The 13,117-nt window shown below is 43.7% G+C and overlaps 1 protein-coding gene across 1 annotated transcript; it reads left to right on the plus strand.

Annotated features, from left to right (window-relative positions):
• The first annotated feature begins 318 nt into the window (after nt 1–318).
• Nucleotides 319–5,594, plus strand: EIF1B (eukaryotic translation initiation factor 1B). Its single transcript, XM_074988223.1, has 4 exons — nt 319–514; nt 3,118–3,281; nt 4,059–4,160; nt 5,230–5,594. The coding sequence occupies exons 1-4, from the start codon at nt 484–486 to the stop codon at nt 5,272–5,274; spliced, it is 342 nt and encodes a 113-aa protein (XP_074844324.1). The 5' UTR covers nt 319–483; the 3' UTR covers nt 5,275–5,594.
• The last annotated feature ends 7,523 nt before the right edge of the window (nt 5,595–13,117 follow it).

Consider the following 13,117-nt stretch of genomic DNA (forward strand, 5'->3'; position numbering starts at 1 on the left):
CTCCGGAGTGACACACACACACACCGCGGCAGTGAAGTCACACACACTGCGCAGTCCTGCTCCCCGGGTGCCACAGCCTCCGATCCCCGTTAGAGGCGTCTCCGGCTCTGGGGCTAGACAGCCACACGGCGGGAGGTAGAAGATAGCGGGCCAGCAGCCGAGGGTGGCGCGGTGCGTGCTGGACGCTGTAGTTCCCCGCCGCTCTGCGGCTGCGGGCTGCCCGCGTGGGAGGACTCCATTCCCCAGAATGCCCCGGGGCCGTCGGCGGTCACGTGCCAGCGGATGAGGCACGGGCCGGGCATAAGAGCGGGCGGCCATTTTGTAAGGGGAGCAGACGCTGCTGCTGACGCCGCTGTCGCTCGCCGCCCCGGCCTCGCGGTTTGGTGTCCCCACCCCTCTCCTCCCTGCGGAGCCAGTTGGACGTGACCCGGGCGGACCCAGCCGCGGCCTTCTCCACTGCTCAGCGCCCCGCCACTGAGTCGCATGTCCACTATCCAGAACCTCCAATCCTTCGGTAAGCGCCCGCCCCCCGCCCGGGCCTGCTGCCCCTCGGGGTACGGGCTCTGCGGGGCGGTGGGGATTAGTCTGCCGGGGGTGTCCCTCCCGCCCCTAGGAGCGCTGCCGGTGCTCCGGCTGGACCCGGCGTGTTGCGCGGCGCCTCCCCCTTCCTTGTATAGCCCCGCCGGGGTTGGCTCTGCCAGGGGGCCGGCAGCTGGCCTGCATTGGCCGTCCTTCCCCATCGTCTGCTGCCCGCGGCCCTTTGGCGGGGAAACGCTGCCCCCAAATCCTGGTGCCGGCTCCACTGGCGAGCCTGTTCTAGGCATTGACCTGTATGGCTGCGGGAGGCGGGAGGCGGGGCTATCTGCGTGGTCAGCAGCTGTTAAGCCCTTACGGCTGACGCCCCGGGTTTTGGTGCCATGCTCGCTGGGCAATCCCAAATTCTGGGGACTGACCTGCCTGGCGTGTCCCGTTTTGTGCGTAGACCGTCGTCTTCCCGCCCCCGCATCTAAAATCTTACCCTCTTGGTAGGGGATTTTCTCTTCCTGGTTCTGTCTTCTGTTCCGTCCACCCTGGGCGAAATCCCTAGTCGAGCGACTTGACCCAGAATTTAAACCTTCTTTATGCCTGCTCCCCTTTGTTGTCTTATTAAGAGACACGCTATAGGACAGCGTTTGCCTTAGCGTTGGAGGCATATGTCTTAGGGACAGGATTTCAAAGGGTATGCACCAGAAAATAAATTACTAAAAACTAGGTGACGACCCCCTCTCTGAGTGCTTAAGCTGATAAGGCTGAAGTCCCAAAAGGGGGTTGGGAAACACTGCTCTAGGGATTCAGCTGTGATCCAGAATCCCTGTGTGGGAGAAGTGGACTCGACCTGCCCTTCCTTATCAGCTCCTGACAGGTTAGAGTTGTGCCTGCACCTCTAGAGGCTCTTAATCCTGCCCACTGGGCCCCTCTTCCATGCTCACCCTATTTTAGTAGTTGCATCTGGTAGGTCAGGCTAATTTGCTTGTATGTTAGGCTTGAGCCTTTCTTTTGTTGTCTTGGAGGTTTGTTTCTGCTTCTGGAAGTAGTGGAATTGTATGTATGTAGGTAATTAAGTGACTTTTTTGAAAAGTGATTAAATGTTTTTGGACCCCAGGTTTTTGATGAATTTGACACCTTAAAATGGCCTGAATTTCAAAAGTGCTAAATGAAACATGTTGGCTGTGTCTCTAATTACAAAAAATTTGAGATGGCCATGCTAATTGCCAAATTGAGGAATACTAATGAGGCACTGAATATTCATTTGAGCCTCATTAGCATGCTACCAGCTGTGGGACTTTGAAAGTGTAGTGGTTTGCTCACCTGTGGCTCATCTACAGTGGGGGTTCTTCTTCTTGAAAGGACCCTGACAACATCAAGAAGGGATTTCAATCTTGTCAGGGTCCTTTCAAGAAGGACTCCTGTGTGGATGAGCCACAGGTGAGCGAACTGCAGCACTTCTGAAGTGCCAGGGCTAGCACTATGCAAATGAGGCACTGAATATTCATTTCAGTGCCTCATTAGTATTCAGTTTGGCCATTAGGATGGCCATTTTTGAAGTTTTTTGTAAGTGTAGATGTAGCCCTTCTGAAGTCCTTTGAAGTGGCTTGGACTGGTATAACCCAATTACTAGCAACATCTGAAAATCTTGATCAAAGTTGGCATCACTGAAGAATGCCATGTAACAGGTGAAGGTGGTGGTCAGGGAAACATGCAGGTCTAATCTAACATGGTTAGAATATGCATTTAAATGTTTGGGGATTGACATGCATCTGACAAAGCTGCTCTTTGCCCATGAAAACTTATGCTCCAATAAATCTGTAAATCTATAAGGTGCCACAGGATTTCTCGTTTTGTGTGGATACTGGCTTACAAGGCTTACCCCACTGTTTGGGGGTTGAGAGGAAACAGCTTTTTTTTCTTTACCCCTTTCTAAAAAACACTTGGCTCTTCCTGTTCTTCATTCAATACAAAAGACAAGGAATCTCTAGGGCGCAGTTTGCACAAGACCAACATGAATTGTTTTGGCTTTTTGCCTGAAACTAGGGCACCAATTGTTAGAGGGTACAGTGTGCATGCAGTTCACTGTGTCTTGAATGCCACCTTTGCATCAATAGATAGTGCTTAAAAGTGTAGTGACAGTAACTAGCATTCCTTATTGGTGCAGAAATGTCTGCAGACATTAGTTGACATTCCCTGTAAGGTGATGTGGGGGCTCTAGGTGAAATTAAGTTTAGATATGACAGTTCTTGGATTTTAGGGTTGACGGTTCAACAAGTAAATAGTTTTGTGCTATGTTATCTGCTTAACCTTTGAAGAAATTTTTAAGAGCAAACAAATGTATAAGTTGGTGACAACAATAGAAGAAGTTAGTGAGGTAACTCAGGCTATTATAAAGTGGCTAGTTCTCTTTGGGATAAAAACATTTTTTTCCTTCAACTCTTAATCCCTAAGATCAGAGTTACAAAACTCCTAGTGGGCTCTATGCATAGCTGGAAAATTCTTTGCTAGCTGTATGGATGTATCAAACTTTCTCGTGTGTAGAAAAAAATTCCTGAATTTCTTCATATGCAGTAAATTCTTTCCTTGCAGACCCCTTTGCTGATGCAACTAAGGGTGACGCCTTACTCCCGGCAGGGACTGAGGATTACATTCATATAAGGATCCAGCAACGAAACGGCAGGAAAACATTAACTACTGTCCAGGGAATTGCAGATGACTATGACAAAAAAAAACTTGTGAAAGCCTTCAAAAAGGTAAAACTGCTAGCTTAATGTAGAAACCAGAATGCAGTACTAATTTCCTGAAACTGAATTTGTTTGGACTTTTGACTGTCTGCTTCATTTTCATATTTGGCTAAAAGCCAGAAGCAAGTGTCTGATGGTCTCTTTGTTGATATGGCAGACATAAATCAATGTGTTGCTTTTTAGCTTCATGGTACTGCAGTTTTTGGTTTGTAGTGAGAATAAATGCCTTGTTTCCAGGGCAACTCTTAAACATGTAAACTAATGGCAAGTTAAACCGCAAATCTTACATGTGACTTTGTCCATGGTTTTTGTTTCTGGAGTATTGTCTGTACTACAGAAGTTGATTTGAGTTGCATTAGTAGTGAATTCTAGTTGACATAGTTTAAATGCCCTTAATACGCTTTGTTAATGGGGGGGAGCAAGCTGCAGTTTAGTGAGTCTGCACTGGACCTGATCAATGCACTGGGGGTTGATTTATGTTGCACAGTTGATTGTCCTGATAAATATAGATAAGCCCTAAGTGTTCTCAGATTTATTTTCCTTTGGGGGGGAGGGTGGAAGGGGAGGACTAGGGAAAGGGTGTGCAGCTTGCTAGTTCATTGTCACCAGCCAGCTTCCATACTGTCTTTAAAAATCAGAATAGTTTTGTCTCAGTTGTTAGCCAGCAATGGTGGAAACTTATCACCTTCAATATTTTACACAGATCATGTTGTGAAAGTACACAGTAAAACATAGTAAGCTTTGTTGCAGTTTGTGATTTGTCTTACCATATGAATGTCTTTCTAGAAATTTGCTTGTAATGGTACTGTGATTGAGCATCCTGAATACGGTGAAGTTATCCAGCTTCAGGGTGACCAGAGAAAGAACATATGCCAATTCCTCTTAGAGGTGAGTCCAGACAGATCACTAGTAGTGTTCTAGGTAGCTCTGAAACTGATGAAGACTAATTGTTAATGGTGTGATTTTTTTCATTAAACCCACTAGGCTATGTCTACACTACAGAGATTTTTTTTTAAAGAAACACTTCAGGTAGATGTCTTCTGACGGAACTTTGTTTGGAAAGAGCGTCCACACACACAAAAGCACGTTGAAAGAGTGTTCACATAGCCAGGGATTGAAAAGGCAGGCCCCATGAGGACTGCTTTTTTGGGGGGAGGAGAGGAAAGGGACTGTGGAGTGTCTACGTGTTTTCTTTTTAAAGAAGCTTTCGAAAGGGGACACTTTCCTGAAACCAGAAAGGAAGAGCTATTTTGAAATGAGCACTGCATTCTTCCAGCTTACTTTCAAAAGAGTGCTTTTTGTGTGTAGATGCTTTTTGTGTGTAGATCTTCGAAAGAGCCCCCTTCTTTCGAAAAGTCTTTCGAAAGAACTTGCTAGTGTAGACACAGCCTCAGTGAACCTTTAATACAACTCTTAATACACTGACCTGAAAGGACAAAACCAGGTGTTAGCAATATTGTGATAATGAGGATAACATATGCTAGGAGTCTAAAATGTTCTTGCACTCTGTATTAACAGTTCCCATTCTGTGGGGGAATTGTTCTGCCTCTAGTTGTAATAGCAAAAATGTTTGACAAACTGATAGGTTCTCTGGGGTGGAGGAAAAAAAATCCTAATATCTTCTGTCTTGTCGTAAGCAGTAGCTGCTGTTTGCGAGCATGTATTGGTTTTTAAAGCAGCTCAGATCAGAAGGATAAGTGAAAGACTAAAGGATTGGGGTTTTACAGTGCTTTTAATCAGGTTCTGAAATAAAAAAACTAAGGCATATCGTTTTTCTGGAAACCTCCAGAGAGAATTTGATTCTGGATCTGGAAGACTGCTGTAAATCCTGTATTGAACCATTATCTTTCCTATTGATGCACATGGACTCCTTTTGTCATCTTTAATTACTAAGATCTCTCTTGATATGGTGATGCCTGAGTTGAACAAGCTTTACTGAAATGTTTTCTTTTTGCAGATTGGCATTGTTAAGGAGGAACAGCTGAAGGTTCATGGTTTTTAAAATGTGCACAATCATATGAAGAATTCTGCAGTATTTGTTCTTACTCAAGCTGGCTAAACTGTGAAATATGAGTCTTTGCAGTAAATGGACTTCCCGCTTACCTAAGCATTTAAAGCTTTATTCACATTTGCATGATTACAGAAAACAAGTGGTATATAGACTAGAAACACACAAAAAAATTGCAGTAAGATGGTAACAAAGAGCTTTGTGAATTTTAACACATTTCCAATGGAAATGTTTTAGTGCTGATTGTTGAGTTTATTACTTTTCACCTGACATTGTTTTTGTTGTATTAAAATTGTGTTGCAGCTTAAAAATAAGTCGTCTTTGTGTTTTTGAATATTTCAAACCTAGTCAAGCAGCAGTCCTGACTTAGTGTGATTTAAGCAGCCATATGGCAAGATTTTTACTGAATACCAGTTAAACTGAGGTCTATAGAATGAAGTGTTACCTTACTTGTGACTTAAATTAGCTAAATTAAGACTTCACAGTTTCTTCAGAGTTGGTGTATTTGAATACAAAGACAGACAATTCATAGTTTGTGCTGTGAAGAACTGGAACTTCACTCTGTCAAACTCTAAAAGAGGACTTCTACGAGCAGTACTGCTTGCTTAGAAGAACATGACCGTTCCATAGGAAATCTAGATTTTCCTATTACACAATGCCATTATCTGCAAACCAAAAGTTAAATGTGTAGGAGCTTCTTTCCCTTCTCCCAAATGGAGGGGAAATGTCCTTGAGGTGGTCTTTAATCACACCCATACCTGTGGAGTTCAGTTTCCAGTCCAGGATAATGGTTATTACGGAGAGCTTGCTTAGGTCAGTGTTCTGTTTAAAAAGCTCGTTGTTTTGTGTGAAACAATTTAATAGGTTGTTTTAATTAATCTGGCTGTCTGGCTTCCCATAAAACTAAAGGGATTTGTCTCCAAACCATATCTGTTAAAAGGAAAAAAATTCTATTTTACAGTAAACCCTTGATTTAATGGACTAATGGGAGGGAGGGGTGTCAGTTAAACCAGAATGTTCATTAAATAAGGTTTACTACCTTCCCAGACTCAGTTGTCTCCCCCACAAAAAAAAAAAAAACTTGCCAGACTGGAGCCGGAACCACCAGAGTCTGGTGCCCAGCTGGAGTTGCTGGACTGGGCTGGAGGGGCCACTGTGCAGCCTGGAGGACCTGCCACTGCCAGGGGTGCCATGTGCTCCTCCCACCAGGGGTGGGGTGCATATGTGAGTGCTGTTTGCCCACATATGTGCTCCAATCCTGGTGAGAAGAGTTTGTGGCAGTAATGAGGCTACAGGTGTGGGGAGAGAATGATTTAGGGTTTTACAGACCCCAGCAGACTTTTTGGAACAGGGTTTTCCATTGTTCCCAAAGCCTGCTAAATCAGGGTCCCTAAACACAAGGGTTTATTGTACTGAAATATACAAAGATTAAATGCTTTCTTGGGGAGGACATGGGTAACTTTAAGTAGGTATCTCAGCTGCAGCATCTGTCACTTCCTGATTCAGCATATCTAAGGGCATTAAATGATTTCTCAGACATCCACCTGCACACCAAAAAGCACAAAACACATTTCTGTACTGCCTTAAGCTTTATGTACAAAAGGTAAGATGAACAGGAGCTGACTAGCAAGTACAGTTGGTAGGAGCTGCAGAGTATGCCAGTTACTCACAATGGCTACCAACTATCCCACCTAAAAGGTTTGCCTTTCTAAATGTTGGATTGTGCAGATCTCTAACCCCCTTCAACCAGTCTACAAGAGATGATCCTGCAGCTATGAGCCTAATAGGGTCAGCGAGCTGCATTCTGTGCTGAGGATGGGGGCTGCCACTTTTACTGGTATTGCCTTTCATTTTGGGGTGAGGTTTAGATCAATAATTATAGCAAAGTTAAGTGATTACAGGTCATGAGACAAGTTAGTCTGTTTTTACAGGAAAATAAAAGGTAGAATGCCCCTAACATTTAACTTAAGCAAAGTGAATTCAAAGTAGTGTCTCCAGCTTTTTGAGTCTACTAGCTAGATACCTGACAGCCATGACCATATCCCATTTTCCTTTCATTGTCTTGAGGTATTGTGGGCAGAGACAGAAGAGATGATTTGTGTCCATTGTCACTTAAATTTTCCTCTTTGAAAATCAGCCCCAAGCTGAGTTCGAGAAACAGGCTGTTTCCAAAACCCCACAGCTGTTCTTTGACAAAGACGTACATTTTTTGCTCACCATTTTTCCTATCAATGAATGGCTGTTTATGTTGACAGCTGGCCAAGGCGTCAATTCACCTGGCCTGAGGAAATGTGTGCCTACTTTTCCACACCTGTAGTAGAATCTTAACTTTACAGTGCCGTGCATTTTGCCAGGCAAATAATCACCAAATTACAAGTGCCTTGTGATATATCATTTAAAAGTTTTTTGTAAAAAGTACAATCTTGTTGTAAGGGTGAATATAGGGATACAGTCTAAGCACGTTAGTCAGAATCAAGCTCCTTCTTGCAGATGGCATCCATTGGATATTTTGAGAGCTGAATCATCTTTTTAATTTTAAACCTGGGCTGTCTACACTACAAAAATAACTTCAGAGTTGAGCATCTACACACACCCTACTTTGAAGTTAAATTTCAAAGTAGGGCACTACTCCATTCCTGGGACTGGAGTAAGGACTTTGAAGTTCTCTTGAAGTAAGAGAAAAATGTGTCTAGACTCTCTGCTGGCTACTTCGAAGTAGTGCCTAACTTCAAAGTCTGTTCCTAGTGTAGATGCACCCCTAGTGACTAAGCCTTTTTATTATCATAGTTTTTCCTCTGGTGCAAGTTTTTAATACCTTGCTAAAAGTGTGTTAGATGACTTGACTGCATGCTGCGTGGCGATTCGGTTTTTGACTTTGTATGGGTGGAGTAAATAAGGAATTGTTTTGTTAAAGCTTAAATGGCTAAGGTTAAATGCAACATAAAATTAGTCAGCCAGAATAAAAGCACAAATTTCACTGACTTTGATTTCTAAAACTAGAGTAGTGGCTTGATAAAATTATAACTAGATTTACATTGTAAATTCCAGATTTATTCCTGTCCTCAGAACAACCACAAATCTGTGTTCCTTGTTACTTCTCACTGCAAAAGTAATTTTAGAGCGAAGTACTGTCCCTCTGCTTCAGAGATTTTTGAGAATTGGAAGGAGTTCAGAAAAGAGCTGTAAATTATTTTGAGGCCTGGAAACATACCTTACACTGAGATTGCAGAACAGTAGTCAGGAAGCCCTGGAATGTGGCAAGCATGGCAGGTGCTCTGTCCTGCCCTTCTTGCCCCATGCAGCTGGGAGCTTGCACAAAGCCATGCTGTCTGTGGATTTACAAAAGACCAGCTAATGTTTACCAACCACCACCTAAATGGTAAAGCTCTGCATCGTAATTACGGAAGCTGTTGTAAGTAGGACTGTTAACTTTAAGAAGTATCACCAGCACTCTGCGACTGTAAATAGAGGTCAAAAAGCCAAGTGTTGGCACTCCACCTTGGAAAGATTGCTAACCCTTACTTCAGAAGCTTTGTCTAGTTAACTTTATCAAAGGGTAAGTTAAGTGTCTTATAGTTCCTACATATTGAAGATTTGACAATAGAGAATTCTTTAATATCAGCATGGAATGGGATGACTTCTCCATTACTAAGTCTCTTAATCTTCACAAAAATTTATGGTAATTCTCAATCAACCAAAACATTTCCAAGTCATTGATACTTGGAGGTTTTCAAAGGCTGGAACTCAGAAGCATTTCAATGCTTGCATTTGAACTTTGTAGGATGTGGAACTTAATAGGTGAGCAATATTCTGGACTGCTCCATGGTTGAACAATATTGTTTAATCTGGACCACTGGCACAAGTGGCAGAGGTGAAGATTTAAAGCTGCAGCTCTGGCAGTGTCAAAGTTTGGAGCACTGGGAGATGATCTGACGTATTCTTGCCTGAGACCTTCTAACCAGTGCCATGAGAATAGTGACAGAGGGATAGCTGTGTTAGCTTCTATTCTATCAAAACAGAAGAGCAGTCATGTAGCACTTTAAAGACTTAACAAAATTATTTATTCAGTGATGAGCTTTTATGGGACAGACCCACTTCAGATCATAGCCATACCAGAACAGACTCAATATGTAAAGCACAGAGGTCCAAAAATTATCAAGGTTGACAGATCAGAAGAGGAGCGGGGTGTGAGGTGGGGAAATTAAGAGTTAGATAAGACAAAGTATGTAAAAGAGTCCTTATAATGGGCCAGGTAATTGCTGTGTATGTGTCTGCATGGTTGCGGAAGCATTGAACCTGGCCTGTTATAAGGACTCTTACATACTTTGTTTTCTCTTAACTTCCCCATCCCCATATCCCCCACCTGCTGCTTCTCTGCTTTTCTGATTTGCCAACCAAGTGTCTTCTGTACAGCTCATTTCTTTCTAATTCTGTTAGGAACAGGGTAAGTATAATTAACTGAAGCATCTCACCTTGATACAAAACAGGCTAATGTATCTCTCCCTTCACAAGGCAAGCCTATGATCTTGGAAGATTCCGTGCATTACATGGTTAACTCATAGTTCCTAACTCTGTATGTTTAAGACAGGTCACTGATGAGCCAGGATGTAGCCCATAATCAGGTCCTACTGTCATAGCTTTGTTGTGTAGATAAGACCATTTCTTCCAGTGCAGTTTATAAACTCATGACATAGGAATTGCCATGTTCAGTCACACCTATGGTCTGTCTAGTAACTTGTCTAATTGTCAGCACCAGATGCTTTGAAGAAAGATGCAAGAAATATCACAGTAGGTAGTAGGCATCCTTTGATCCCCAGGGATCATGGGTTTGTGCCCCAATTGGACTGATTCGAGCAGTGTCTTCTGTGGCTGTGCAATCCAATCTGGGAGTGGCAGTCCTTTCCTCACTGTGAGCAGCAGTAGGCAGATGTCGCTCTGGTATCACGGGCATGGATCTTTCTGAGGGCTCTCCATCTTCCGCTTCCTTCACCAAGGTAGTTTCATACATAGCAAGAGCTTTCTTCACTCCCGGTTTCCAGGCATGCCTGTCTGAGGTGAGCGAATGCCAGGTGTTCGCACTGAAAGAGTGCTGAGTTCATGCTTGCATGTGTCCTTGTAGCACCATTTAGGTCGCCCTTTTGGCCTCTTTCCAGATGCCAGTTTGCCAAAGAGGAGGTCCTTCGGTATTCAGCCATCCATCATGCGTGAGACATGGCCCAGCCAGCGCATACGCCTCTGTTTGAGAAGGGTGAACGTGGAGGCGGTGCCTGCCCTCTCAAGCACTGCGCTATTGGGGACCTTGTGCTGCCATGAGATACCAAGTATGCGCCTAAGGTAGCGCAAGTGGAACATGTTGAGCCGCTGCTCTTGTTTTGAGTGCAAAGTCCATGTTTCACTGGCGTATAGCAGTGTGCTCAAAACACAGGCTGTGAAGACCTGCACCTTGGTGTGTACAGTGAGCTTATTGTTAGCCCATACTCTCTTCGTCAGCCTGGAGAACATTGTGGTGGCTTTTCCAATGCGCATGTTGATCTCGCTATCAAGTGACAAGTTGTCTGAGATCATCGAGCCTAGGTACACGAACTCATGGACGACTTCCAGTTCGTAGTCTAGCATGTTGATCTCGCTATCAAGTGACAAGTTGTCTGAGATCATCGAGCCTAGGTACACGAACTCATGGACGACTTCCAGTTCGTAGTCTAGCATGTTGGTTGATGGCTCGTTACCCACGTTTAGACCATCACCTGGGTCATCTTTAAGCTGATTGTGAGGCCAAATTCCATACATGCATCCGCAAAGCGAGTTATGAGTGACTGCAGTTCCTGCTGAGTGTGAGCAGCAATAGCTGCATTGTCAGCAAAAAGAAACTCCCTTAGATGCTTCGTAAGCACCCTGGTCCTCACTCTAAGCCTCGACAGTTTGAAGAGGTTGCCGTCTGCTCTCATGTGGAGAGAGATGCCCTCTGTAGCAGTTCCGAAGGCACATTTGAGCAAAACGGCAAAGAAGATGCCGAACAGTGTTGGAGCCAGCACGCACCCCTGCTTCACTCCACTGAGAATCTCAAAGGGTTCAGATGTGGATCCATCGTATACAACAGTCCCCTTCATGGAAGGCCCTAATAATGCTGAGCAGAGTTGGGGGACAGCCAATCTTAGCCAGAATCTCAAACGGACCTTTTCTGCTGACGAGGTCAAATGCCTTGGTCAAGTCAGTGAAGGCAATATACAGAGGTTTGTTCTGCTCCCTGCGCTTTTCTTGTAGTTGCCTAACAGAGAAAACCATGTCTACGGTGGACCGTTCAGCTCTGAACCCACACTGAGACTCAGGGTAGACTGCAAGAACATTGAGCCTCTTCAGAACAACACATGCAAATAGCTTCCCCATGGTACTGAGAAGGGAGATGCCACGATAGTTGTTACAATTGCTTTTGTAACCCTTGTTCTTGTAGACAGTAACGATGTTAGCGTCACTCATATCTTGCGGTACACTGCCTTCTCTCCAGCATTGGCAAAGTATTCCATGCAGCTCTAAAACTAGGGTTCCGTTGGTGCATTTGAGGATTTCTGAGGGAATACCGTCTTTCCCTGTATGTGCAATAATCAGCCCTATGGAGGTCTCCTCCTAAGCTAATACTCAGGGTATGTCTGCACAGTTGCCTTATTCTGAAATAGGCTATTCCAGAATAGCTGTTTGGAAAGAGCTTATTTTGAAATTACATTGCTACACACACAAATGCATTTCAAAGTAGCACAGCTATTTCCAAATACATAGCATGCGCGCGTGCACACACACACACACAGCCTATTTCAAAATAGAGCCATTGAACTCACTATGGCTTATTTTGACATAAGTGCTATTCCTTGACTGTTTACACTTTTGAAAGGGGGATGGTAATGAGATGCATCAGGATATGCAGCACATCAGTAGCAAATCACTCTCTCAGAATCCCCTTATTCCTATTATTTCAGTTTTATTGAATGTCCTTTGTTCATGTGCTGAGGCAGAGAATGTTTTGATGTATTTTACAAGTTTTATTAGTGTCCTTTCTAAGGTAAATAATGCCAGTCTGTTAAGTATGGTTAGGTGAGGTTTTCCATATAGCTAATCGATTTGTCCTTTTTTGATCACCTTCAATTTTGAAGTATCCTTTTTTTGAGATGGACAGCTATTTCTAATGGGGGGCATGCTGCTGATTTATATAATGGCATATTTTCCATTTTATTCTCTATCCCATTCCTTATGTGTGCCAAGTAGGTTGCTCTTTTTCCATAGGGTTTTTTGCTAGGAAAATATCAAGGGTTATGCCTTTACTTTGTATGATTTGAGGCTGTTCCAATAGAAAAATAATTATACAAAAAAGATGCTTTAAACTGGTTACTTTTAAAATATTATGAAAATTCCCACAAAACAATTACAGCATTGGCAGGGATATGCAGTTCTTAACACCAGTTTTAACTCTGCCCTATTCTTCCTGATCAGTCTGCTGTCCTGGTTATGGTCTATAGTAGAGATGGGCAACCAGGAACAGTGGGCTGCTTGAATAGCCCTCCTTCATACAAATCAGGTGCTTTATGCCCTCGAAGTGCTGGTGCTATGCTTATAAGAAGCACACAGGATCTTTTTCCGGGAAAAGAGGCAATATGCCATGTTTATTGAGAATACAGCAGAGAAACAGCAATGCTTCATGAAGACACACACAAACACCCTGCAGTTGGTGCATAGTGACCAGTTCGTGGTGGCTCAAGTGGGGGTTCCTCTCGGACTCCTCTGCGGCTTGGCTTGCAGGACTGAACCAGAATTGGCAAGAGCTTCCCTTCTTACACACTTACATTTCCAT

Source organism: Carettochelys insculpta, chromosome 2 (assembly GCF_033958435.1).
Source record: "Carettochelys insculpta isolate YL-2023 chromosome 2, ASM3395843v1, whole genome shotgun sequence".
Taxonomy (NCBI): Eukaryota; Metazoa; Chordata; order Testudines; family Carettochelyidae; genus Carettochelys; species Carettochelys insculpta.

Excerpts from the sequence above, each read along its gene's own strand:
- EIF1B (XM_074988223.1), top strand. The coding sequence starts at position 484 with ATGTCCACTATCCAGAACCTCCAATCCTTCG. Across the intron at positions 515-3,117 it reads CCAGAACCTCCAATCCTTCG|ACCCCTTTGCTGATGCAACT; the intron begins GTAAGCGCCCGC and ends CTTTCCTTGCAG. Across the intron at positions 4,161-5,229 it reads TATGCCAATTCCTCTTAGAG|ATTGGCATTGTTAAGGAGGA; the intron begins GTGAGTCCAGAC and ends TTCTTTTTGCAG.